At 43.6% G+C, this 26,076-nt stretch overlaps 1 protein-coding gene across 3 annotated transcripts in view; it reads right to left on the bottom strand.

Moving 5' to 3' along the window:
• GFRA3 (GDNF family receptor alpha 3) overlaps window positions 1-26,076 on the bottom strand; it is a 199,240-nt gene that overhangs the window by 75,467 nt on the left and 97,697 nt on the right. Inside the window, exon 1 of one of the 3 annotated variants that reach the window (XM_073556910.1) lies at window positions 21,532-21,880. The exons of 1 other annotated variant lie outside the window; for it this stretch is intronic. In XM_073556910.1, coding sequence (XP_073413011.1) covers window positions 21,532-21,625 — 94 coding nt within the window. In that variant the 5' untranslated portion in view covers window positions 21,626-21,880. Of the gene's footprint in view, window positions 1-21,531; window positions 21,881-26,076 lie in introns of those variants that run through there. One more of the 3 variants, XM_073556909.1, reaches the window with a different exon arrangement.

Genomic DNA, 26,076 nt, shown 5'->3' with positions numbered 1-26,076 from the left:
GCGAAGCCGTGTGTGTACAAGGTGTACGGAGCAGAGCCATGTGTACACGAGGTGTACGGAGCGGAGCCGTGTGTGTACGAGGTGTACGAAGCGGAACCGTGTGTGTACGAGGTGTACGGAGCGGAGCCGCATGTGTACGAGGTGAGCGGAGCTGTGTGTGTACGAGGTGTACGGAGCGGAGCTGTGTGTGTACAAGGTGTACGGAGCGGAGCCACGTGTGTACGAGGTGTGCGGAGTCGTGTGTGTACAAGGTGTACGAAGCGGAACCGCGTGTGTACGAGGTGTATGGAGCAGAGCCGCGTGTGTATGAGGTATGCGAAGCCGTGTCTGTACGAGGTGTACGGAGCAGAGCCGCGTGTGTACGAGGTGTACGGAACGGAGATGTGCGTGTATTTTTGGCCCATTTGAAAGTTCGCACCGGGCCCATAACTTTGTAGTTACGCCACTGCTGAGCACCATTAGTGTCCCAGTGTGCAGAGTGCAGCAGCCATGAAGGTTTAACTGCTGCACTCAACAAAGAAGAAAAAGAGCGAAAAAATAAATAAATAACATTTGATTCACCCACCTGCTTTACCTATGTGGGGAGGTTGAGCTGAGTACTCCTCTGTCTGTAGTAGAAGACAGAGAGGTAGGAAAAGAAGGTGTCATGTGGCAGTCTGTCCATTAGAGGTCACTGGAGAGCACCGACGACAGTGGTTATGTAACTGCCATGCGAGCGTTACATAACTGTCAGAGGTCAAGGTGACTATAAGATGACAGTGGGTGGGGCTACCTGGACTGGTTGAATAAATACTGAGGTAAGATTCTAGAAGCTTCAGTCAGCCAGGGGAGCTCACAAGGAAGGAAGGACTGTTACACAGAGGAAACCTCTCAGAGAGCTTGGACAGCAGATACGGTTACGGGGGGTGATCCTTAAGGACGTTGGTCACAGGCAGAGACGGTCTGTGAGGACCTGTAATTTGGTGGACTTTGCAGGGTGAAACGCCGTGGTGGATTGGCCTAGGGCAGCCACGTTGGAAGAGCCACAAAGTACACTTCGACGGTGAAAGTCAATAAGCGAAGGTACTCGGTCCTGTCTGCAAGAGAGAACAGTGTAAAATTCCTGTCATGCATTGTGCTGGTCGTCGTGAGGGCGGCCAATAAAAGCCAAACCTGTTGAATACATCTCCTGTCTCTGTCTTGTGCCTGTCGATGCCAAGAAGCGGGTCACCCCCCCCATTCCTGTGAATACAGCACACCTCCACCGCCTATCTGCACTAACATCAGCAGTACCACCAAATCCTCAGCTCAGCCCAGCCCGGCCCTCGCCACCCCTACACCTACGTTAAAAATAAAGAAATAAAAAAAACATATTTGGTATTGCCACCTCTGTTAAAGTCTGGTCTATCAAAAAATGAAATTAATCAACCACTAAAGTAAATACCATAAACAGAATTTCCAGAATAGTGGTTCTTCAGTTACTGAACCTCACTAAAATACCGTACTGCAATTGAACAAAACATTGTATGTACCCCAAAATGGTATGAACAGAAACATCAGCACCCCATGTACAAAACATTCTAAGGCTATGTGCATACTCTGCGGATTTTTTATCTGCGGAACCGCAGATAAAATGACTTGCGGTTTTACCTGCGGATTGGCCTGCGGTTTCCCCTGCGGTTTATCACCTCTACAATGGGGGAGATGGTAAACCGCAGCAGAATCCGCAGAAAAGAATTGACATGTCATTTCTTTCTGCGGATTCAAAACCGCAGCTTTTCCGCAGTTAAAAATCCGCAGCATGTGGACAGAAAATTGTAAATCCCATAGGATAATATGCTACTGTACACTGTCTGCAGAACTGCTGCAGTTCTGCTGCGGCCAAAACCACAGCGGATCTGCAGCAAAAACCGCAACGTGTGCACATAGCCTTACAGATATCTATCGGTGGAAAAAGAAAAAAGTTGCATTGCAGACCTCGAAAAATAGTGACACAGACCAATTATTTTTAATATCGTATTTTATTCTAAACATTAAAGAAAAAAAAACAATACAAGTTTGGCATCGCTGTAATGATACTGACCTGCAAAACCATGTTAGGCTGTGTGCCCACGATGCGATTTTTAAGCGTTTTTGCTGCGATTTTCGGCGTGAAAACGTGGCGAAAATGTTTAAAAATCTTGTATAGAATGCACCCCATGCATTCCTATGGCATTCCGCACATGCTGTGCTAATGCTGCGCTTTTTTCCGCGGCGGAATCGCATTGCGGAAAAATTCGCAGCATGCTCATTCTTTTGTGCGGAATCGCAAAGAATTGCCGCTATTCTGCACCCATAGGAATGCATGAGAATCGCTTACTTCCCACATGTGGCTATGCCCACCATGCGCGAAGTTAAGTGTCTCATGTGCGGTTGGTACCCACGGTGTGGAGGAGAGGAGACTGTCCTCCAGGCCCTGGGTACCATACCCCTGTAAAAAAAAGAATAAAAAATCGGGGTATCCTTCCGACGTCCCGCGCTGCCATCCCGGGCCTCAGCGTTCCCAGTAATGCCTTGCGGCAGGGTCCTGTGATGACGTAGTCTCGCGTGACTCTAGCGGTCTCGTGAGATCGCTATAGCAACGCGAGACCAACGTCATCACAGGTCTCGCAAGGCATCGCTGGGAACGGGAGCGTCGCTGAGGCTGCGCGGGACGTCGGAAGGTAAATATACCCAAATTTTTTTTTTTATTATCATTTTTAACATTCTATCTTTTACTATCTTTTACTATTGAGGCCGCATAGGCAGCCTCAATAGTAAAAATCTGGTCACACTTGTCAAACACTATGTTTGACGAGAGTGACCAACCTGTCAGTCACTTTCCAAGCGATGCTTCAAATCGCTTGGAAAGTGCTTGAATATCGCACGCGAAAATCACGGCAAAATCACGAACATAATCACGGTCAAGTCGCGGTAAAATCACGCGGAAAAAAACGCGCGATTTCTGGGAAGGAGTCCGGTTTTCAGTGTCCGGTATTAAACGCAACGTGGGCACATAGCCTTACTAGGTATTTCTTTTTTAAACAAAACATTTTTATTGAGCAAACTTTTACAACTTACAAAAAGGTGGATGAATATAATCTATATATATATATAAAACTGAATATATGTACCTTATGTGTGTATCACCAACCAATCACGAAGCATCTTTCATTTCACCAGAGCTGTTCAAAAGAAGCTGAGCTGTGATTGGTTGCTATGAGCAACAGTTTTCCTTGCAACCAATTACTAAGCATCTTTCATTTCACCAGCCATTCTTTGCCCCCCCAGAAAGGAGCAGAGAGCACATGACAGAAATTAATCCCCCCTCCCGTGCCTATATACACATCACACATCCAGTGGTATGGAAGTCAGAGCAAATCCATCCAGCGCTTTGGTTTTAACCCCAGGCCTCTCTTAAAGGGATCCCCGGTATGGAAGTTAGGACCGTTCCACTCAGCTCTGTGGTTCTGACCCCAGGGTCTCTTAAAGGGATCATTGGTATGGAAGTTAGGGCAAATCCACTCTGCGCTATGGTACTGACTCCAGGCCTCTCTTAAAGGGATCTCCTGTATGGAAGTTAGGGCAAATCCCTCAGCGCTCTGATTCTGACCCCAGGGTTCTATTAAAGGGATCATTGGTATGCAAGTCAGGGCAAATCCATTCAGCTCTCTGGTTCTGATCCCAGGATCTCTTAACCCCTTTCTGTCGTGTGACGTACTATCCCATCCATGTGCCTTGGGACTTAATTCCCAGGGACGGGATAGTACGTCACAGCAATCAGCGGCGCCCACGTGGTGAGCGCCGCTGAACGCGGCCGGGTGTCAGCTGATTATCACAGCTGACACCCGGCACAATGTGTCAGGGGCGGTCACGGACCGCCCCCGACACGTTAACCCCTTGCACACCGCGATCAAACATGATCGCGGTGTACCGGGGGTTAAAGGGAAGCATCGGCAGGGAGGGGGCTCCCTCCGTGCTTCCCTGAGCCCCCCACAGCAGCGCAATGTGCAGCGCTGCTGCGGGGGGCTCCATCCCTGCAGGTCCCCGAATCCAAGATGGCGACGGGGGCCTGCAGGGAGCTGGCTTCAGTGCCTGCAAAGTGCAGGCATGAGGAAAGCCTGTGCAGTGCCTATGACAGATCGCTGATCTGTCACAGTGATCTGTGATGTGACAGATCAGCGATCTGTCACATGACAGGTATGTCCCCCCTGGGACAATGCAATAAAGTTTAAAAAAAAAAGTGTAAAAATAATTTTTAAAAAATCGCTAAATAAATTAAAAAAAAAAAAAATATTCCCTAATAAATTCATTTTTTGGAAATAATAAAAAAAAACAATAAAAGTACACATATTTGGTATCGCTGCGTCCGTAACGACCCCCCCTATAAAACTGTCCCACTAGTTAACCCCTTTAGGGAACCCCTTAAAAAATAAAAATAAAAAACTTAGCAAAAAATAATGATTTTATTATCATACCGCCAAACAAAAAGTGCAATAACGCGCGATCAAAAAGACGCATATAAATATCCATGGTACCGCTGCAAATGTGAGCTTGTCCCGCAAAAAACGACCTGCCATACAGCATCATCAGCGAAAAAATAAAAAAGTTATAGCTCGCAGAATAAAGCGATGCAAAAATAATTATTTTTTATATAAAATTGTTTTCATTGCATAAAAGCGCCAAAACATAAAAAAAGACATACAGTTGTGGCCAAATGTATTGACACCCCTGCAATTCTGTCAGATAATACTCAGTTTCTTCCTGAAAATGATTGCAAACACAAATTCTTTGGTATTATTATCTTCATTTAATTTGTCTTAAATGAAAAACACAAAAGAGAATGAAGCAAAAAGCAAAACATTGATCATTTCACACAAAACTCCAAAAATAGGCCAGACAAAAGTATTGGCACCCTCAGCCTAATACTTGGTTGCACAACCTTTAGCCAAAATGACTGCGACCAACCGCTTCCGGTAACCATCAATGAGTTTCTTACAATGCTCTGCTGGAATTTTAGACCATTCTTCTTTGGCAAACTTCTCCAGGTCCCTGATATTAGAAGGGTGCCTTCTCCAAACTGCCATTTTTAGATCTCTCCACAGGTGTTCTATGGGATTCAGGTCTGGACTCATTGCTGGCCACCTTAGAAGTCTCCAGTGCTTTCTCTCAAAACATTTTCTAGTGCTTTTTGAAGTGTGTTTTGGGTCATTGTCCTGCTGGAAGACCCATGACCTCTGAGGGAGACCCAGCTTTCTCACACTGGGCCCTACATTATGCTGCAAAATTTGTTGGTAGTCTTCAGACTTCATAATGCCATGTACACGGTCAAGCAGTCCAGTGCCAGAGGCAGCAAAGCAACCCCAAAACATCAGGGAACCTCCACCATGTTTGACTGTAGGGACCGTGTTCTTTTCTTTGAATGCCTCTTTTTTTCTCCTGTAAACTCTATGTTGATGCCTTTGCCCAAAAAGCTCTACTTTTGTCTCATCTGACCAGAGAACATTCTTCCAAAACGTTTTAGGCTTTTTCAGGTAAGTTTTGGCAAACTCCAGCCTGGCTTTTTTATGTCTCGGGGTAAGAAGTGGGGTCTTCCTGGGTCTCCTACCGTACAGTCCCTTTTCATTCAGACGCCGACGGATAGTACGGGTTGACACTGTTGTACCCTCGGACTGAACGGCAGCTTGAACTTGTTTGGATGTTAGTCTAGGTTCTTTATCCAACATCCGCACAATCTTGTGTTGAAATCTCTTGTCAATTTTTCTTTTCCATCTACATCTAGGGAGGTTAGCCACAGTGCCATGGGCTTTAAACTTCTTGATGACACTGCGCACGGTAGACACAGGAACATTCAGGTCTTTGGAGATGGACTTGTAGCCTTGAGATTGCTCATGCTTCCTCACAATTTGGTTTCTCAAGTCCTCAGACAGTTCTTTGGTCTTCTTTCTTTTCTCCATGCTCAATGTGGTACACACAAGGACACAGGACAGAGGTTGAGTCAACTTTAATCCATGTCAACTGGCTGCAAGTGTGATTTAGTTATTGCCAACACCTGTTAGGTGCCACAGGTAAGTTACAGGTGCTGTTAATTACACAAATTAGAGAAGCATCACATGATTTTTCGAACAGTGCCAATACTTTTGTCCACCCTCTTTTTTATGTTTGGTGTGGAATTATATCCAATTTGGCTTTAGGACAATTCTTTTTGTGTTTTTTCATTTTAGACAAATTAAATGAAGATAATAATACCAAAGAATTTGTGTTTGCAATCATTTTCAGGAAGAAACTGAGTATTATCTGACAGAATTGCAGGGGTGTCAATACTTTTGGCCACAACTGTAAATGAGGTATCGCTGTAACCGTACTGACCCGAAGAATAAAACCGCCTTATTAATTTTACCGCACGCGGAACGGTGTAAACGCACCCCCCAAAAGAAATTTATGAAACGCTGGTTTTTATTCATTCTGCGTCCCAAAAATCGGAATAAAAAGCGATCAAAAGATGTCACGTGCCAGAAAATGATACCAATAAAAAATAAGACCTCACATGACTCAGTGGGTCAAAATATGGAAAAATTATAGCTCTCAATATGTGGTGATGCAAAAACTATTTTTACAATAAAAAGCGTCTTTTAGCGTGTGACAGCTGCCAAACATAAAAAACGCCATAAATAGTAAATCAAACCCCCCCGTTATCACCCCCTTAGTTAGGGAAAAATAATAAAATTAAAAGAAAATGTATTTATTTCCATTTTCCCATTAGGGTTAGGGCTAGGGCTAGAGTTAGGGCTGAGATTAGGGTTAGGGGTGTGTTGGAGTTATAATTGGGGGGTTTCCACTGTTTGGGCACATCAGGTGGTCTCCAAATGCAACATGGCGTCTGATCTCAATTCCAGACAATTCTGCGTTGAAAAAGTCAAATGGTGCTCCTTCCCTTCCAAGCTCTACCATGCGCCCAAACAGTGTTTTACCCCCACATATGGGGTATCAGCCTACTCAGGACAAATTGCAAAACAACTTTTGGGGTCCAATTCCTCCTGTTACCCTTAGGAAAATAAAAAATTGGGGGCAAAAATATCATTTCTGTTGAAAAAAATTATTTTTTTATTTTCACGCCCGGGCGTTATAAACTTCTGTGAAGCACTTTGGGGTTAAAAAGTGCTCACCACACATCTAGATAAGTTCCGTGGGGGGTCTAGTTTCCAAAATAGGGTTACTTGTGGGGGGGTTTCCACTGTTTAGGCACATTAGGGGCTTTCCAAACGCACATGACACCCGCAGACCATTCCATCAAAGTCTGCATTCCAAAGCGTCACTACTTCCCTTCCGAGCCCGACGTATGCCCATACAGTAGTTTTCTCCCACATATGAGGTATCAGCGTACTCAGGACAAATTGGACAACAAGTTTTGAGGTCCAATTTCTCCTGGTACCCTTGGGAAAATAAAAAAATTGGTGACTAAAAGATCATGTTTGTGGAAAAAATACGATTTTTTTATTTTCACGCCTTGGGGGTTCAAAGTACTCACCACACATCTAGATAAGGTCCTTGGGGGGTCTAGCTTCCAAAATGGTGTCATTTTTGGGGGGTTTTCACTGTTTTGTTACATCAGGGGCTTTCCAAACGCAACATGGTGTCCGATCTCAATTCCAGCCAAAAAACGTCAAATGGCGCTGCTTCCCTTCCGAGCTCTGCCATGCGCCCAAATAGTGGTTTACCCCCACATGTGGGGTATCAGCGTACTCAGAACAAATTGCAGAATAACTTTTAGGGTCCTGTTACCCTTGGAAAAATAAGAATTGAAGGTGAAAAGATCATTTTTGTGGAAAAAATATGATTTTTTAACTGTACGGCTGTACGTTATAAACTTCTGTGAAGCCCTTGGGGGTTCAAAGTTCTCACCACACATCTGGATAAGTTCCTTGGGGGGTCTAGTTTCCAAAATGGTGTCATTTGTGGGGGGTTTCCACTGTTTTGGTACATCAGGGGTTTTCCAATCGCGACATGGTGTCCGATCTCAATTCCAGCCAAAAAAGTCAAATGGCGCTGCTTCCCTTCTGAGCTCTGCCATGCGCCCAAATAGTCATTTACACCCACATATGGGGTATCAGCGTACTCAGGATAAATTGCACAATAAGTTTTAGGGTCCTGTTACCCTTGGAAAAATAAAAATTGGGGATGAAAAGATCATTTTTGTGGAAAAAATATGATTTTTTAATTGTACCGCTGTACGTTATAAACTTCTGTGAAGCCCTTGTGGGTTCAAAGTTCTCACCACATATCTAGATAAGTTCCTTGGGGGGTCTAGTTTCCAAAATGAGGTCATTTGTGGGGGTTTTTTACTGTTTAGGTACATCAGGGGCTCTCCAAACGTGACATGGCGTCCGATCTGAATTCCAGCCAATTTTGCATTGAAAAAGTCAAACAGCGTTCCTTCCCTTCTGAGCTCTGCCATGCGCCGAAACAGTGGTTCCCCCCCACATATCAGGTATCAGCGTACTCAGGACAAACTGCACAATAACTTTTGCAGTCCAATTTCTCCTGATGCCCTTGGTAAAATAAAAAAAATTGAACCTGAAGTATTTTTTTTGTGAAAAAAAGTTAAATGTTCATTTTTTTTTAAATATTCACAAAATTCCTGGGACGCACCTGAAGGGTTAATAAACTTCTTGAATGTGGTTTTGAGCACCTTAAGGGATGCAGTTTTTAGAATGGTGTCACTTTTGGGTATTTTCTATCATATAGACCCCTCAAAGTGGCTTCAAATGTGATGTGGTCCGTAAAAATAAAATGGTGTTGCAAAAATGAGAAATCGCTGGTCAATTTTAACCCTTATAACTTCCTAACAAAAAAAAATTTTGGTTCCAAAATTATGCTGATGTAAAGTAAACATGTGGGAAATGTTACTTCTTAAGTTTTTTGCGTGCTGTATCTCTGTGATTTAAGGGCATAAAAATTCAAAGTTGGAAAATTGCGAAATTGTAAAAATTTTCGCCAGATTTCCGTTTTTTTCACAAATAAACGCAAGTTATTTGAATGAAATTTTACCACTCACATGAAGTACAATATGTCACGAGAAAACAGTGTCAGAATCACCAGGATCCATGGAAGCGTTTCAGAGTTATTACCTCATAAAGGGACAGTGGTCAGAATTGTAAAAATTGGCCCGGTCATGAACGTGCAAACCACCCTTGGGGGTTAAGGGGTTAAAGGGATCCCCGGTATGGAAGTGAGGGCAAATCCACTCTGCGCTTTGGTACTGACCCAAGGCCTCTCTTAAAGGGATCTCCGTTATGGAAGTTAGGGTAAATCCCTCAGCACTCTGATTCTCATCCCAGGCTTCTATTAAAGGGATCATTGGTATGGAAGTCTGGGCAAATCCACTCAGCGCTTTGGTTCTGACGCCAGTCCTCTCTTAAAGGGATCCCCGGTATGGAAGTGAGGACCGTTCCACTCAGCGCTCTGGTTCTGACCCCAGGCTGACGGGATGATGTGGGATATTAGGGGTAGTAGTCCGGTGACTCTGGCTGAGGGGATGATGTGGGATATTAGGGGTAGTAGTCCGATGGCTCTGGCTGACGGGATGATGTGGGATATTAGGGGTAGTAGTCCGGTGGCTCTGGCTGATGGGATGATGTGGGATATTAGAGGTAGTAATCCGGTGGCTCTGGCTGATGGGATGATGTGGGATATTAGGGGTAGTAGTCTGGTGGCTGTGACGGGATGATGTGGGATATTAGTGGTAGTTGTCCGGTGGCTCTGGCTGACGGGATGTGGTATATTAGAGGTAGTAGTCCGGTGGCTTTGATGGGATGATGTGGGATATTAGGGTTAGTAGTCCAGTAGCTCTGGCTGATGGGATGAAGTGGGATATTAGGGGTACTAGTCCGGTGGCTCTGGCTGACGGGATGATGTGGGATATTAGCGGAAGTAGTCCAGTGGCTCTGGCTGACGGGATGATGTGGGATATTAGGGGTAGTAGTCCGGCAGCTGTGACAGGATGATGTGGGATATTAGTGGTAGTTGTCTGGTGGCTCTGGCTGACGAGATGATGTGGGCTATTAGGGATAGTAGTCCAGCGGCTGTGACAGGATGATGTGGGATATTAATGGTAGTTGTCCGGTGACTCTGGCTGATGGGACGATGTGGGATATTAGGGGTAGTAGTCCGGTAGCTCTGGCTGACGGGATGATGTGGAATATTATAGTGAATGTGGCTTCATATATATAGATATAATCATTATAATTTGTTATAACTAACCGTAGTTAGTTACTGTGCCCGGGCAGCGCCGGGCTCTTCAGCTAGTCATATTATAAAGTCACAAGGAATAAAGTAAAGATTTGCATCAATCATTGTTCATGACAAGAATACTATGCCAAATCTTCTTCCCCATCTCCCCTCACTATCAGCCAACACTCTCACTTATCTGAACTCACATTTTAATATTATGCCAAGTACAATATCCAGATAGCGATTTAAACATGAGGAACATAAAGTAAAGTGTTTCATATCTGAAGTAGTAGGTCATTTTTAAATGAGAATTAAGTTAAATATGACCTTTCTTGCCAATACCTAAGAAACTACCATTGGGCATTTAATCCAGTCCCCCCACTGTTTTCCAAATTTTGCAGAGGACCCCCGTTTTGATGTTTATTTTTTTTTCTTCCTAATGGTGTTATTTAAGCAGCTCACAGCCTCTTCCATTGACGAAGTTCTTGCCAACCAGTGTTTAGCTATGGACTTTCTGGCTTGATAGAGTATTTTACCTATAACCCGCTGTAGTGGGGAAAAATTTCCAATGTCTCCCACATATCCCAACGTACATATTTTGGGGTTAAGAGATATTTGAATTTTTAAGACCTCAAAAAATAATCTACCCACAATCTTCCACAACCCAGCCAAGTGTGAGCAGGACCAGAACATATTCTGCACCATCTACCCTACAAAATGGGCAACAATCATTGGTTCTGAGACCCATCCTGTATGAGAAATATTTGGGATCTTCTTTGAGCCGTAATTATCGATACTTTCCCTGATGACTCTAAGATATCATCCCTCTCCTCTGAAGTAATATGTCATTTATCCTTTTCACAACTTGATTTAACTGCAGCCATAGGGACTCCAAGAATTTTTAGTAATAAGGAAATATACATGAAAGATAAAAGGCATTTAATATTTCTTGCATTTACTAAATAGTCCAACAACCCATTCAAGGAGATGCATAGACTCCTGGGCTCTAATTGCATGCCGTATTTGTAGATACTTTAAGAAATCAGTTACAGAAACTAAAGGTCTGTTTTAAATGCTCAAATGACCAAAAATAACCCTCCTTATATAATTGATGTAAGTATCTTAATCCCTTCATTTTCCTTCTCAAAAACCCTCCAAATGTTGCAAATCCCTCAAACAGGGGTTATTCCAGATAGGGGTATACTTGGAATATTCTCCCATTCCCAACTATTTCTTAAATGCCCACCAGATTTTAAGGATAAGGCCGGAGTCACACTAGCGATAAAATCGGACGAATGCAATGCGATAAAAAAATCGCATTGCATTCGTCCCAAAGTTATTCCTCGGACCGAGACAATCGCAGCATGCTGCGATTGTCACCAATTTTCGGATGGATTCGACAATGCAAGTCTATGGATGCGATTAAAAAACGCATTGAAAACGCACCACACGTGTGACTTGCGATTAAATCGCAAGACTTCTCCAGGTCAACAGGAAAGAGCATCAAGCATTGACATTGGATGTTAATTTGATGCTTAGATGCGAATAAAATCGGTTCATCGCCGTAAAATGGGATGACAGACGGATCCCTGGACAAGAATTCTTTGTGCGATTTCGTACCGTTAAAATGGGACCGATTTTTTATTCGTTGTGTGTGACTCCAGCCTAAGGATTAAAGTAGGGAAGCATCCGGGCCTGGACCTAAACCTGCATGACACTAAGGCTATGTGCACACGTATGCAGAATGAAAACCGGACTCCTTCCCAGAAAACGCGCGTTTTTTTCTGCGAGTTTTCCGCGTGTTTCTGCGCGGTTTTTGTGCAAAAAATGCGCGTTTTTAATGCGTTTTTTACCGGAGCAGTCCCAGCCTCATAGAAAATAGCTAGAAATGCAGAATTTTCCGCAAAATTAATGAGCATGCTGCATTTTTTTCCGTGATGCGTTTTTTTCACGGAAAAAAATGCATCAATAGGCACAAAAAGTGCGGAATTCATTAAAATGAATGAGATGCTTCTTTTAAGCATTTTATTTGGTAAAACCGCGAAAAAACACATACGTGTGCACATACCCTAATAGTTCTACTAAATCACCCCCACCAAGAAATTTCAGCACCTGTGCACCTGCCCCCTGTTCCTCCTCCAAAGCCCATTCTCTAAAGTGTTAAAATTGAGAGGCTAGAAAATAATCCGAAGTGTGTGGTAAGGCCAAACCCCCAATATTTTTAGGCAGCTGTAGCTTCTCCAACTTTATGGTAGGTATACCCCTTCTCCAAACCATATCCCTGAACTTGTTATGCATCTTCCTAATCCAATATTCATTAATCCAGATGGGAGAATTATGCAGTACATAAAGAATGGTAAATGCATAAAGGTTTGCAGTATCATCTCTACGCCGATGACACGCAGATCTACCTATTTGGACCCGACATCACTCGTTACTGACCAAAATCCCACAATGTCTGTCCGCTATTTCATCTTTCTTTTCTGCTCACTTTCTAAAACTGAACATGGAGAAAACAGAATTCATCATCTTTTCCCCATCTCATTCTACCCCTCCACTAGACCTATCCATCAACGTCAATGACTGCTCACTTTGCCCAGTTCCGCATGCTCGGTGCCTCGGGGTGATCCTCAACTTTACCCTCTCTTTCAAGCCACATATCCAAGCCTTTGCCGCCTCCTGCTGACTCCAACTCAAAAATATTTCCCGGATCCATACATTCCTTGACCAAGAAACTACAAAAACACTCGTGCACGCCCTCATCCTCTCCCGCCTCGACAGTTGCAACCTCCTACTCTCTGGCCTCACCTCTAGCACTCTTGCACCACTCTAATCTATCCTAAACTCTGCTTCCTGATTAATCCACCTGTCTCCCTTGTATTACCTAGCCTTTCCTCTCTGCCAAGCCCTTCACTCGCTTTCTATTTTCCAGAGGCTTCAGTTCAAAACCCTAGCTATGACATACAAAGCCATCCACAACCTGTCTCCTCCATACATCTGTGACATGGTCTCCCGGTATTTACCTACACGCAACCTTCGATATTTTTAAGATCTCCTTCTCTACTCCCCTCTTATCTCTTCTTCCCACAACTGCATACAAGACTTCGCCGTGCTTCCCCCATACTCTGGAACGCTCTACCCCAACACATCAGACTTTCGCCTACCAAAGAAACCTTCGAAAGGAACCTGAAGACCCATCTCTTTCAGAAAGCCTACAACCTGCAGTGATCCTCAGTTTACTGAACCGCCACATGACCAGCACTACCCTCTCCTAGTGTATCCTCACCCATCCCCTGCAGACTGTGAGCCCTCGCGGGCAGGGTCCTCTCTCCTTTTGTACTTGTGTGTGCCTTGTATTGCTCATGTTTATTGTGTTTGTCTTTGTATGCCCCTTTTTGACATGTAAAGCGCTATGGAATAAATGGTGCTTTAAAAATGAATAATAACAATAATAATAATACTAGGCATAAGGCACATTTTTATAAGATCTGTCCTTCCCAACACTGAGAGCGACAATTTCCCCTATGCTTCAACTTTATTTCTGGACATAGTCACCAATGGACTATGGGGATATAATATTGTCTTGCTTATAATACAGTCATGCTCGAAAATGTTGGCACCCTTGAAATTTTTCCAGAAAATGAAGTATGTTGTGAACACTTGTGACCTGACTTCTGGGTTTGGGATCCCTCTGGTGGTTGCTGCGGGTAATGGAGCTGGTCATGTTGACAGAAGGCAATCACCTGAAGAGGATGAGTGTAGATACAGGTGTGACAGACTGGGAAGCTTTAAGTCGGCAAGCTTCCCTCAGTTGCTGCTGTTGATTTGGTTTTCTTCCTGTGCATTTTGAAGTCCACTTGCCCCCTGCTTGGTCCTGCATCGTTCAGATAAGTGATTTGTTTGCTGGAATCTTTTTGCATTTGATCCAGTTTTTGCCTTTCTCTGCTTTCTGCTTTGCTGTGTGGGTTCAGCATTGTTCCCAGTTGGGACCAGTGCTGGACCCCGTTCCATATGTCACAGCTTATTGCAGTCTGTTCAGTATTGCTAGTCCCCTGTTATATCAGTATCTTTTGTTTTGCTTCCAGTTCACACCAGAATGCTGATCTAGTGGGGGAGAGGTCGTGTGGCCTCAGTATTTTTGCATATCAGACGTGTTGGATTTTTCTTAAGGTTTTTTGCGTGATTACAGACAGTATCTTTCCTGTGCTGTTCTATCTAGACAGTTTGGGCCCCATCATTTGCTTACTCTATTTTCTGCCTGTGTTTGTGCCTCATCTTGTCTCTCCGGCAATATATGTTTGGGGGCTATCTATTCCTTTGGGGTTCTACTCCGGGGCAGTTTAGCTTTCCCTTTTCTTGCTTTAGGCTTAGTTAACTCTTTGGCTGTGCCAAGGCATCTAGGGCATCGTAGGTATGTCCCACGGCTAATTCTAGTTGTGTTGTTAGTTTAAGGGTCTGCAATCCGCTTAGTTACCAACCTTTCTGGTTTTCCGGTTGACTAGCTTATTCCTCGGCTATCCTCGGTGACCTAATCATAACAGAAGTATTTCTCCAAGAAAATTATTGCAATTACATGTTTTGCTATACATGTTTATTTTCTTTGTGTGTATTGGAGCAACACAAAAAAAAACAGATAAAAAAAAAAGCAATTGGACATAATTTCACACAAAACGCCGTAAAAGGGACAAAAGTGCTGGCACCCTCAACTTAATATGCTGTAAAATAAAACAAATTGAACGAAGCTTATGCTATCAATCCCTGCTTTCTATGTGCCATTGCTTCCCATGTCTCACACTCACTGGTCTCTCTACATTCTGGTCCCTCTCAACAAAGGCTTGTGACCAGTGGCGCAACTAGAGTCTGATGGGCCCCAAAGAAAGATTTGGACCGAGACCCCCTTAATATATATTGTAGTGCAGCGCTCACTGCACGGGTTTTGGGGGACACTCACTTGGCTGTAAGATTTAAGGCACACAAGGACACTTTCCACTTTAACGGTCTATGCAGTTTATTTTCTCCATAAACCATGGAAACATGAACAAAAGGCAAACAGTCTTACATCAGACATACGAATCCTCATTGTCCATAGTACAGCTTCGCTCTCTCAGGCCTGTGGGCGCACAGGCTGTGCCATTTTCAGCACGCAGGCTCTGTAGCCTGAACACAGTCTCCTTCTGACCCCAGTCAGTATCACTCACGTTTATCAGGGAAGCTGCCGAACTGGGATCACCGTCCCGGACACGCCTTGCTCACCAAGCTGCCTAACAGTTCCAGATCCTCAGCCGGGCGGTAGCTTCCCCACGCAGAGCTGTCACTAACTCTGCAAGCACTGCCTCTCTGTGTGCTGTTCAGGACGTCTGTCCCCAAATGGAACCATCCAACAAACAGGCCACCAGGTCCAAAACCTTACCATGGGTTCTTCAGGAAGGTAGCACACCTTCCAACATATAGGCCTTCCAGGACCTTCCACATGAACCATTCAGGTCCATACACTCTCTCCCGTGTGACCTACCCTGATCACATTATATAGCTCGTAACCACACCCACAGGTGAGGTATGGATCACATGGGCTGGTCACATGGTCATGACCCCACTGCAGGTTCTTAAACACACAGCCACACACACAGGCTTCATCTTGGGTGCTCAGACATACCGCCTTGGTGGATATGTAGGTGACTGGACCCACCCATCCTAGTCACCTGGAAGCCTCCCAATGTATAGCAAAAACCCTCAGCAGTAGATCTGCTGAGAAAAACATGCCCAGGCTTACATCACAGGGCCACCCATCCCTGTGATATATATCGGCCATTTACAACCATGCCGGTCACTGTTTCCCCATCACAATAAAGGAAACGCCTGCATGCATGTCCTGGGGAGCCCAAACAGCGCACCCTAGCTGTATCATGGGTCACTGCCTTACAATATATATATATATATATATATATATATATATATATTCAAAAATGTCCAAAGAACAAAATTGAGGTGCTGGACACTATGTATATACACATAACTTCCATCCTGGTATATACAGTTGTATGAAAAAATGTCTGCCTTTCCTGATTTTCAATTCTTTTGCATGTTTGTATTTTTTACCCCAAGAGCGCAGCGATGACTCATTCAAGGGGTCACAAAAAACCCCACAATAACATCCAAAGAACTGCAGGCCTCACTTGCCTCAGTTAAGGTCAGTGTTCATGAAACCACCATAAGAGACTGGGCAAAAATGGCCTGCATGACACAGTTCCAAGACAAAAACCACTGCTTAGGAATAAGAACATAGAGGCTCACAATGACTGTTGGGAAAATACTGTGGACTGACGAGACAAAAGTTGAATTTGTTGAAGGCGTGTGTCCCATTACATCTGGCATAGAAGAAACACAACATTTCATAAAATGAACATCATACCAACCATAAAATATGGTGGTGGCAGTGTGATGGTCTGGGGCTGTTTTGCTGCTTCAAGACCAGGAAGTCTTACTGTGGTAAATTGAACCATGAACTAAGCTGTCTACCAAAAAATCCTGAAGGAGAATGTCCAGCCATTTGTTCATGAGTTGTGACCTCAAGCTGAAGCGCACTTGGCTTATGCAGCAGGACAATAATCCAAAACACACCAGCAAGTCCACCTCTAAATTCCTTAAGAAAAACAAAATTGAGATTTTATGGCATGACCTTATAACGGCAGTTCATGCTCGGAAACCCTCCAATGCGGCTGCATTACATCAATTCTGCAAAGAGGAGTGGGACAAAATTCACATCCGAGGCCCCATCCTGGTATATGTCCCCCATCCTGGTCTATGGCTTCATACTGCCTCATCCTGGTATATGGCTCCCATCCTGGTATATGGCCCTCATCCTGGGAGTAATTTTGGTATATGGCCGCCATCCTGTATATGTCCCCCATTCTGGGCCTCATCCTGTTATATGGCCCCCATCCTGGTATATGGCCCAGGTGTTGTTCAATACACAGGGAAAAAAATAAATGCTCACCTTCACCTTTCCAATGCTCCCAAGCCACGTGGCACCCCCTTCTGAGGCCAGCAGCTGACTTTGACAAGCGACGGGAGTTCATGACGTCATTGCCATGCACACCCTCTCACATGCATGCCGACGTCAGCTGTTGGTCTCTGATTGGCTAGCAGTGTATATTGTGGTGCATGGACCTGATGGGTCTGTACGCTGCAATACACTTAAGCTGAATGTGCATACGAAGACGCACGTTCAGCTGAAGTGGGGGATAGATGTGTATCCTTGTGGCTGGTGTTGGTGGGTCCCCAACATGCTGGGCCGGAATGGTCGCAGGAGCGACCGCTGCAACCACGGTCATTACAACCATGCTTGTGATAGAAAACACTAAGGTTACTGCCAGGATTGAACAACCTGTGGGAACTTGGGAAGTGATGGCACAGTAGCCACAGGGATTGGAAACTAAGAATTACTAAGGTTATTTCTAAGCAATCTATTTTACCAGGCGAATAGCCTAAGTGGATTCCTGAAAAAGGTTGTCCATTTGCGAAAAATTATCTAAAACTTTTAGGTATGTTTAGAATATACAGTAAATGAAAAAGCTTAGTAATATACTTTTATTTTTAAATGCTCCTGATCTTCAGCTGTCAGCCTTGATCCAGGGATCTGCAGCTGCTTCTCCAGTTCTGTGCTTGACATAGTAACGTGTTTTCTGTGTCAGCACATCATCAAAACTGTGTGTAAAGGAGGCTGGCTAACGGCTCATTTTAATAGCTTAGCCAACCACTTCTTTGTCTACATACAGGTTGTGGCAGAAAATGGGGATGGTTTAGCTATTGACTTGAGTTGTCAGCTAGCCTGGACATAGGAAATAATTTCTTGTGTTGAGCTGGGACTACGGCTGAAGAATTTATAATAAAGCACCTTTAATAATAGTATATTTATGACCTATTTATATTTCTAACACTTTTAAAGGTATTATTTTTCAGATGGACAACCCTTTAAGTTCAGCACTCCAGGAATAAATTTCACCGGTTTGATTAAAAAAAGAAGATCTTTAAGTAATGTGTATATGCAACTTTGGAATCTTATAGAGTATATATTACACGTTGTGTAGCATGACTTACTTTAATTTGTATACTACTGTATAAGAAGAAATAAAGTAAGGCACATTAGGACATGGCCTCTAAATTAGTAAAGCTAATTATCTTACTATTTCAAGGCAAAGATACTGAGCAGTCCTATTGCATCTTTGATATCGTGCTATGAGTACAGGTGAACGCTGCCCTTACTTAATATGTTCACCGCTACTTCATACATCAATAATACATGATACAGTATTATGGGAAAGTAAAGTGGTTTTTTTTCCCAAGCAGAATTCACATTGCCCTTCATATTTAATTGCTGGTGATGTCATTTACTATGTGAAATGAATTCTTCCTTCATAATGGAGCAATACAATGTCAGGGCGTGGGGCGTGGATTTCCCATCAGTACTCCACTACTGTTTTACCTTTATACTGTAAAAAAATGCCAAAATGTATTTGCTCAGACCTTCACAATCCCTACAAGGGACACAGCATAGAACATCTAAACCCTTTTGGCAAATTTCTTTCAAGGAATTTTCCAGTGAAGCAAATGTCAGTGACCCCCACCAATTCCAAGAAGGAGGGTGACTATTCTTTGTTTCCAGCACAGAAGTCAGAGTGTATGCTCACTATTAAAATCTATGCGAGAGCCAGAACAAAAAACTAAGTACACTCAGTCAGCTGTATCCTAATCTACCACAGACTGACATATGCTTTTTCCTTTTCTGGCATTAACTTCACTGGGCACATCCATATTTGCCATAAATGTCCCTTTATAGGGAACCTCTTATTGTCAGAACTTCAAGCAACGCTACTCAGTGAAGCAATATTGTAATAAATCACATGCTATTTGGAGGTATATGTCAAAAATATCTTCAATGTGACACAGATTGTAAGTAATGAAAATCTTAAAAAATGACCAGAGGGGTTTGTGTGTAGAGCCCCTTAATTTTGTACACAAGTGGTGGTCCTTTTACAATACACCATATAGATAGTCAAGGGTGTGCTTGTTAAAATCTTACATAGACTTCAACTCATCATCATGAGTGGTATGAGCATGTACAAGACTCACCCAAGGGCACCCCAATAGACAAGGGAGAAATTAAATAGATCACGAACTAAGTCAACTTGAGGATGGGAGAATGGCATTACGGAGGTGTGCCCGATTTTGATTTTTGCTATTTTGTCCCTTCTACTTCCCGGAATGTAAACAAATGAGAAAACTAAATCAGAAAGAAACTGGAAACATACATATTTTGGAGGAAGGCTTGTTTTATGTTTTGCTTGCACAATACATACCAATCAAGCAATCCATGTTTCTAAATCCGACCAAATACATAGGACAGTCATCGTATACATCGTCACATGTCAGTATTCGTATAATCAGGAACATACGTGACGAGATAACGTTGGTGCCTGTGAACCCTACGACTTCACAGTTTCATCAGCGACCTGCTCTAAGTTCACCAGTCCACTCAAAGGCCACTTTCACATGGCAGTATTTTGGCCAGTAGAACCCATCCATATTTGTAAGTCAAAATCAGGGGTGCGACCTACAAGAGAAGCATAAGAAGCACTTGCACCTGTTATGAGTCTTGAGGCTTATTCACACATCAGTATTTTGCATCGGTCTTTGTATGCCAAGACCAGGAGTGGAACTTATAGAGAGGCATTATAATTGGATATAACACCTGTTCTGTGTTTTGGAGACACTCCTGGTTCTGACATACAAAAAGTGATCAAAAATACTAATGTGTGAAAAAAGCCTTAGACCCTCTTCTGATTTTAGCTTACAAATACTGTCCAGGACACTGCTGCATGAAAGTGACCTAAAGGTTCCTTTTATACCTATGTAGTTAATTCCTCTCCAACGAGGTCAATATCAGTCTAAATAAACGTGAGCAAGTGGCCAATTGCTCTTATTGAATCTGTCTCATCTGCCGAATGTGAAGTGTCTAAAAATGTGTCTGTCAATCAAAATAATCTCAGCGTGTAAATATCATCCGAAACATATCTGAACGATAGCTTTATAGGGGATAGAAAGGTTTTCTTTTAGGATGATCCAACAGATGAGGAAGACGAGAACTAGTTCTACCCTAAAAAATCTGTGAGATCCATCTGACTGCATTTACACTAAATTTCTGACCAATCATAAAGTGTATTGAGTGCATAACACCAAGGCATGGCTACAGCAAATTCATAGAATAGCCAAAACTTAAAGGGGAGTTCCAGTAAGAAGACATTATCTCCTGGACACAGTATAAGGGATAACTTTTATATTTGAAGGGATCCGACTTGGCTTTCTCTGGCAGTCTTATACGGAACGAATGAAGCAGAGATCACACTTATTCTAATGGGTATTAAAGTGCTCCATTCTGGAGAGTGGTGCAGGTTGCCACTGTTGTGCCCCTATCAATTTAGAAGTTCTAAACTGTGCTGGAAGATAATAACTTCATCCTACTAGAATACCCCTTTAATTTAGTGATTGATATGAAAATCTTTATGGTAGAAGACTATTTCTAAACAAAACTCAAAAATGTGCTTTGTGCTGATCATGGGTAGTAGAAGTACTTCCGTAGACTACTTCAGTGACCTGCAAACTAATAAGAACCAGTACAACCAGTGCAGTCTGTGTGCTAGATGGCTGATGGGGAGTTTAAGAAAATTCATTGCAGTTTCACAGTAGCAAAACTGCTCATGTATAGAGGCTGGAGGTGTCCATCAAGAATCAAGTCCTGTGATTGACAGAGAGCCATGTGCTGGGTATGCCAAGGGAAGCCACAGCACTAGTAATTACCTACTGTCTGCAGGTGATGACTGACAGGTCTATGGGACAATGGAAGAAAGTGTTACAATCCAGAGCACCTGCACATGTACAGAGCTATATAGACATCACCATCTCTAGAAACCTGTCACTACTGGTAGGTAGATAGATATGTTATAGATAGATAATAGATAGATATATAAATAGATAGATATAGGATAGATAGATAGCTAGATATGAGCTAGATAGACATAGGATAGATAGATAGATAGATAGATAATAGATAGATAGATATGAGCTAGATAGATAATAGATAGATAAATAGATAGATATGGGATGGATAGATATATAAATAGATATGTTATAGATAGATAATAGATAGCTAGATATGAGCTAGATAGACATTGGATAAATAGATATAGGATGGATAGATAATAGATAATAGATAGATAGATAGATAGATAGACAAATAGATCCATTTACCAGCGTTCACAAGGAGCAGGACGACCCCCAAGCACTTCATAGTGGAGAACAGCAGAGTTTCCTCCAAGCAGAGAAGTGAATATCCAGGCTTCATGCCAGCAGCCAGTCCCCCAGGATGATAGGAGCAGTCTCCTGTACAGTGAGCCGTCCGACCTGAGCAGCGGCTGACCCCACACTGAGCCCTGTAGTAGCCGAGTGCTCCCTCCCCGGAGCGCCGCCCCTCAGCTCCTCTGTCACCTCCACTTTCCCAGCTCTGTGGTGACTCCGGGGGCTTTTTCCTCTCCTTGCACCGAGTACATCCAGTCTGAGCGGATGAGGGATACTATGCTGCTTTGGCTCTGACACATATGATGAGGATACGATCCTGGGCATCCAGCAGACACGGAATATCTGCTGACACGCCCTTACATGACTATCTACATAACAATCACTGGGACTGATTTGATAGAACTATGTAACTTGGAAGGACGCGACCATGTTATGCCACAATCAGAGGACCCCCACTTGGCCACAGTCACAGACAGCACATGGATGGCGCCCAATGCTGGGCAGTTTAGACTGGTGTTGGTGATTTTGATCAGTGATTTGGATCAATATCGGACAAGTCTCTGTGCTTTTCTGCAGACCACTTGGTTAGCAAAAGTACTCCACAGACCAGTGGTGGGGAAACTTTTTTCCGCCAGGATATTTATGCTATCATACCGGGCCGTACAAATTATCAACTTGAAATTCATCTTGCCATTTTCGGTCAAGCATTTAATGAACTCACCCCAAATGTGATGGTTGGAGCTGCTTCTCTTTGGAGCAATGATGTTGGTAGTGATTGTGCTGGATCCGTTTTTTCTCATAGGCCGAGGTCACACTGGCGAGGAATACGGACGAGTGAGAGGCGTTAAAAGCACGCATTACACACGGACCAATGATTCTCTATGGGTTTGCTCCCAACAGCCGTATATTTCTCGGGCGTATTCTACTGTCCGTGCCAATCGCAGCATGCTGCGATTGTCAGCGTACTACGCCCGTAATACGCCAATGCGAGTCTATGGGTGCACAAAAAAAAAGGATTACACATGGACCACACATGTGACTTGCGAGAAATACGCACCCGGTGTCTTTTATAAAAGCTGGCAATTCAATGCGCTATACAGTAAACTCACACTGACAGGTTTAATAAAGAAATGAAAGAATAGATATATACACATAGAATACATATATATATATATATATACACACATGTCATTGAGACATATATATATATATTTATATTTCCCAGAGTTCTTCATAGCAGAATAGCCGCTAATTCAATTGCCGGCTTTTGTCAAATCATTCCGCAACCCGACATGAAATGACACATGGTTTACATACAGTAAACCTTTTAATTTCATGTTTTGTTTTGTATGTCTTTCATTAGTAATTAGATGAGGGTTGATGTTTAAAATTTGGGAGGTGTAGGTGTTAATTTAAGGGGTTAATTCGTTGTAAAAAAAATGTGTGGGCTCCTGCATTGACAAATTACCACAGGAGCCCACACATTTTTTTACAACGAATTAACCCCTTAAATTAACACCTACACCTCCCAAATTTTACACATCAACCCTCATCTAATTACTAATGAAAGACATACAAAACAAAACATGAAATGAAATGGTTTACTGTATGTAAACCATGTGTCATTTCATGTCGGCTTGGGGAATGATTTGACAAAAGCCGGCAATTGAAGTAGCAGCTATTCTGCTATGAAGAACTCTGTGAAATATAAGTATATATATAAATATATATATATATGTTTCTCAATGACATGTGTGTATATATATATATATATAAATGTATTCTATGTGTCTATATCTATTCTTTCGCTTGTGTTAGAAAACCTGTCATAGGGCTCCATTATGTCCATTTTGCAAGGCTGCGAGAAAATCTCACCATACGGATTAAATACGGATGCCATACGGATTACATACAGATGAAGACATGCGTAAAATACGCGACCACACCTTGCTTACGGATGACATACGGAGCACTATTTAGGGGTCATTCATCCGTACTACACCTGTAAACTACGGACCGTATTTTGCGTCGGTTAGTGTGACCCCGGCCATAGACTTGCATTAGATGGATTGTGGCGGATAGCCACACGTTTCATCTGTTGGAAAATCTTTGTCCGTCGGCCGGAGACAACGGACAAAGTAACATTTTTTGTGCACGTCAAAAAGTCGGACAGCGACGGATTCAGCGCCATCCGTCGTTGGCAATAATGGAAGCCTATGGGCGCAGGATCCGTCACTGTTCGGCAAAAGACGGAATCCAGCGACGGATTCCGTCTTTTAAAACTGAGCATGCCCGGAGGAATTTCTCTTCCTTTATTTTAACCCCTGTGGCTGATTTTCCATCCTGGCACAAAAATAATTCTCTCTCTCCAAAATCCTGTTCCTTTAAATTCCTCAAACTCCAACTTCAACGGATCCGTCAAAAAAACGGATCTGGTGCATCAGTTTTTTGCAATCTTCACAGGATCCGTTTTTTTCACACTTAAACAGATTGTGACTGATGGCAAAAAACTGATGTGTGAAAGAGGCCTTACACTGCAGGTCTTCTTAGGCCTGTTTCACACTTCTGTATTTTTCCGTCAGTCAAAATCCGCCAAGTTTTTTAAAAAACATATCAGCCAAAAAAGGGGCGGACCTGTTTTTTCCCCCATAGACTTACATTATTGGCGGATCTTGACTGACAGTCGTCTGTCCCACCTGTTTTTTATAGATCCGCCAAGATTTTAGCAGCTCCCAGGCGGATGAGACGGACCCTGCAACGTTTTTTTGCTTTGACGGTCCGCTATTTTGAGCATTAACCCATAAATGCCATTCCGGGAGCTGCTAAAATCTCTCTCTCTCCCTCCCCACCTCACATTCCCGCGTCACGTCCGCGCGATCTTGCTCCACCTCCCGATCTCACTCCACCTCCTGATCTCGCTCCACCTCCCGTCCGCGCGATCTTGCTCAAACTCCCGATCTCGCTCCGCGATCTCGCTCCAACTACTGGAATTTCTCAATCCACCTCCCGGCCGACCGCTCTCAATCCAACTCACGGTCGCTTTAAATTATGCCACGTCGCTTCTCCCGCGGATCCTTCCTTCAACAATTCCGCTGCCATCCGTCCGTCAAGGATCAGTTGCTCTCATCCTTTGGCGGATTTCAACTGACTGCCGACGACGGAGATATGAAACAGGCCTTACAGTGGGAAATTCCCCACCGCTCTTGTAACATTACTAGAACTCAAGCAATGGGGTGTCTGCAGTATACATCACATAGGAGACTGTTGTGAATTCACTTTCTGGCCTACCTCTGGTTACTAGTGAAGGTAGTGGAGCTGGTTATAGTGACAGAGGGGTCGCGAGTAGAGTTGAGCGACTTTTGGTTTTTTAGGGTCGCGTTTCGTTTCGTGAAACCCGACTTTTCCAAAAGTCGGGTCGAGCAAGATCGTCCGATTATAGGGAAAAGTCGGGGTCGTCCCGAAACACGAAACCCAATGTAAGTCAATGGGGAATAAAAGTCGGCAGTGAGAGGACAGGAAACACACCTACAGTGCCCATTTGAATGCCAAAAGCATCAATTCTTCTTACTTAAGCTTGTCAACCTTAATTAACTTCATAATACAAGTTACGCACTGAAAAATGGAGGTTATTTGGCTAAAGTTGTGGGGGGGGGGGCTGGCTCCAGGTTTTCATGTGCCCTGGGCGAAAGAGCGCCCCTTTAACACATACCAAAACTCATCATGCTCCGATACGGCAGAGAAATAGCGGTATAGTACAATGAAAAATACTTCACTTTTTACATCTCATGACGAGGCCCATCTATTTCTCCATACAGAATCATTGGTCCCATATAATGTTTGAAACAGTATATGATGAGCTCCACATAATGCTACAGTATATGTTTGTCCCCATGGATGAAGCTCCACTGTCTTATGGGCCCAAATAATGCTCCAAACATAATGGGCCCCATTTCTAATGCTCTAGTGTATAATGGGCCCTGTAAATGCTGCTCCAGTGTCTGATGTCCACCTTTGGAATGTTCCAGTGTATGGTGGGACCCATCTATCATTCTCCAGAGTAACGTGCTCACCAAAAATTGCTGTCCCAACATTGAAAACAATTAAATAAGTCTCCTCGCTAGGGAATCCCTGTACTAGTCTGGACTCCTCGTCGTCCCCATCTTCCATCTCACTGCACAGTATTTCAACCTTGCAAGTGCTGTGATCCTGAGCAAGCAGGGGGGGCCCACTCGTTGGCGACGGCACTGGCACAGGGCCCCTGATAGTACGGTGGTGTGTCTGATGGCGGGTGGGACGAACCTGCACTTTCATCTGCAGCTTCCTCTTTGTCACCGTGTAAGATGGAACTGTATATGGGAAGGGTAACCTGAGTTTCATCAGGGTCAGATTCAGGCCGTGTAGCGTGCGAGGGGAATGTAGTGGTCTGGGTCAATGTACCAGCAGATTCATCGAGCAGTGGCTGGGCATCAGTGCACTTGTGTTGCCCCCAGGAGTACG

This window comes from Dendrobates tinctorius, unplaced genomic scaffold (genome assembly GCF_039654945.1).
Source record: "Dendrobates tinctorius isolate UK_male_01 unplaced genomic scaffold, ASM3965494v1 ptg000241l, whole genome shotgun sequence".
NCBI lineage: Eukaryota > Metazoa > Chordata > Amphibia > Anura > Dendrobatidae > Dendrobates > Dendrobates tinctorius.
The sequence above is the reverse complement of the archived record's forward strand: the minus strand, read 5'-3'. Positions and strand labels throughout refer to the sequence as shown.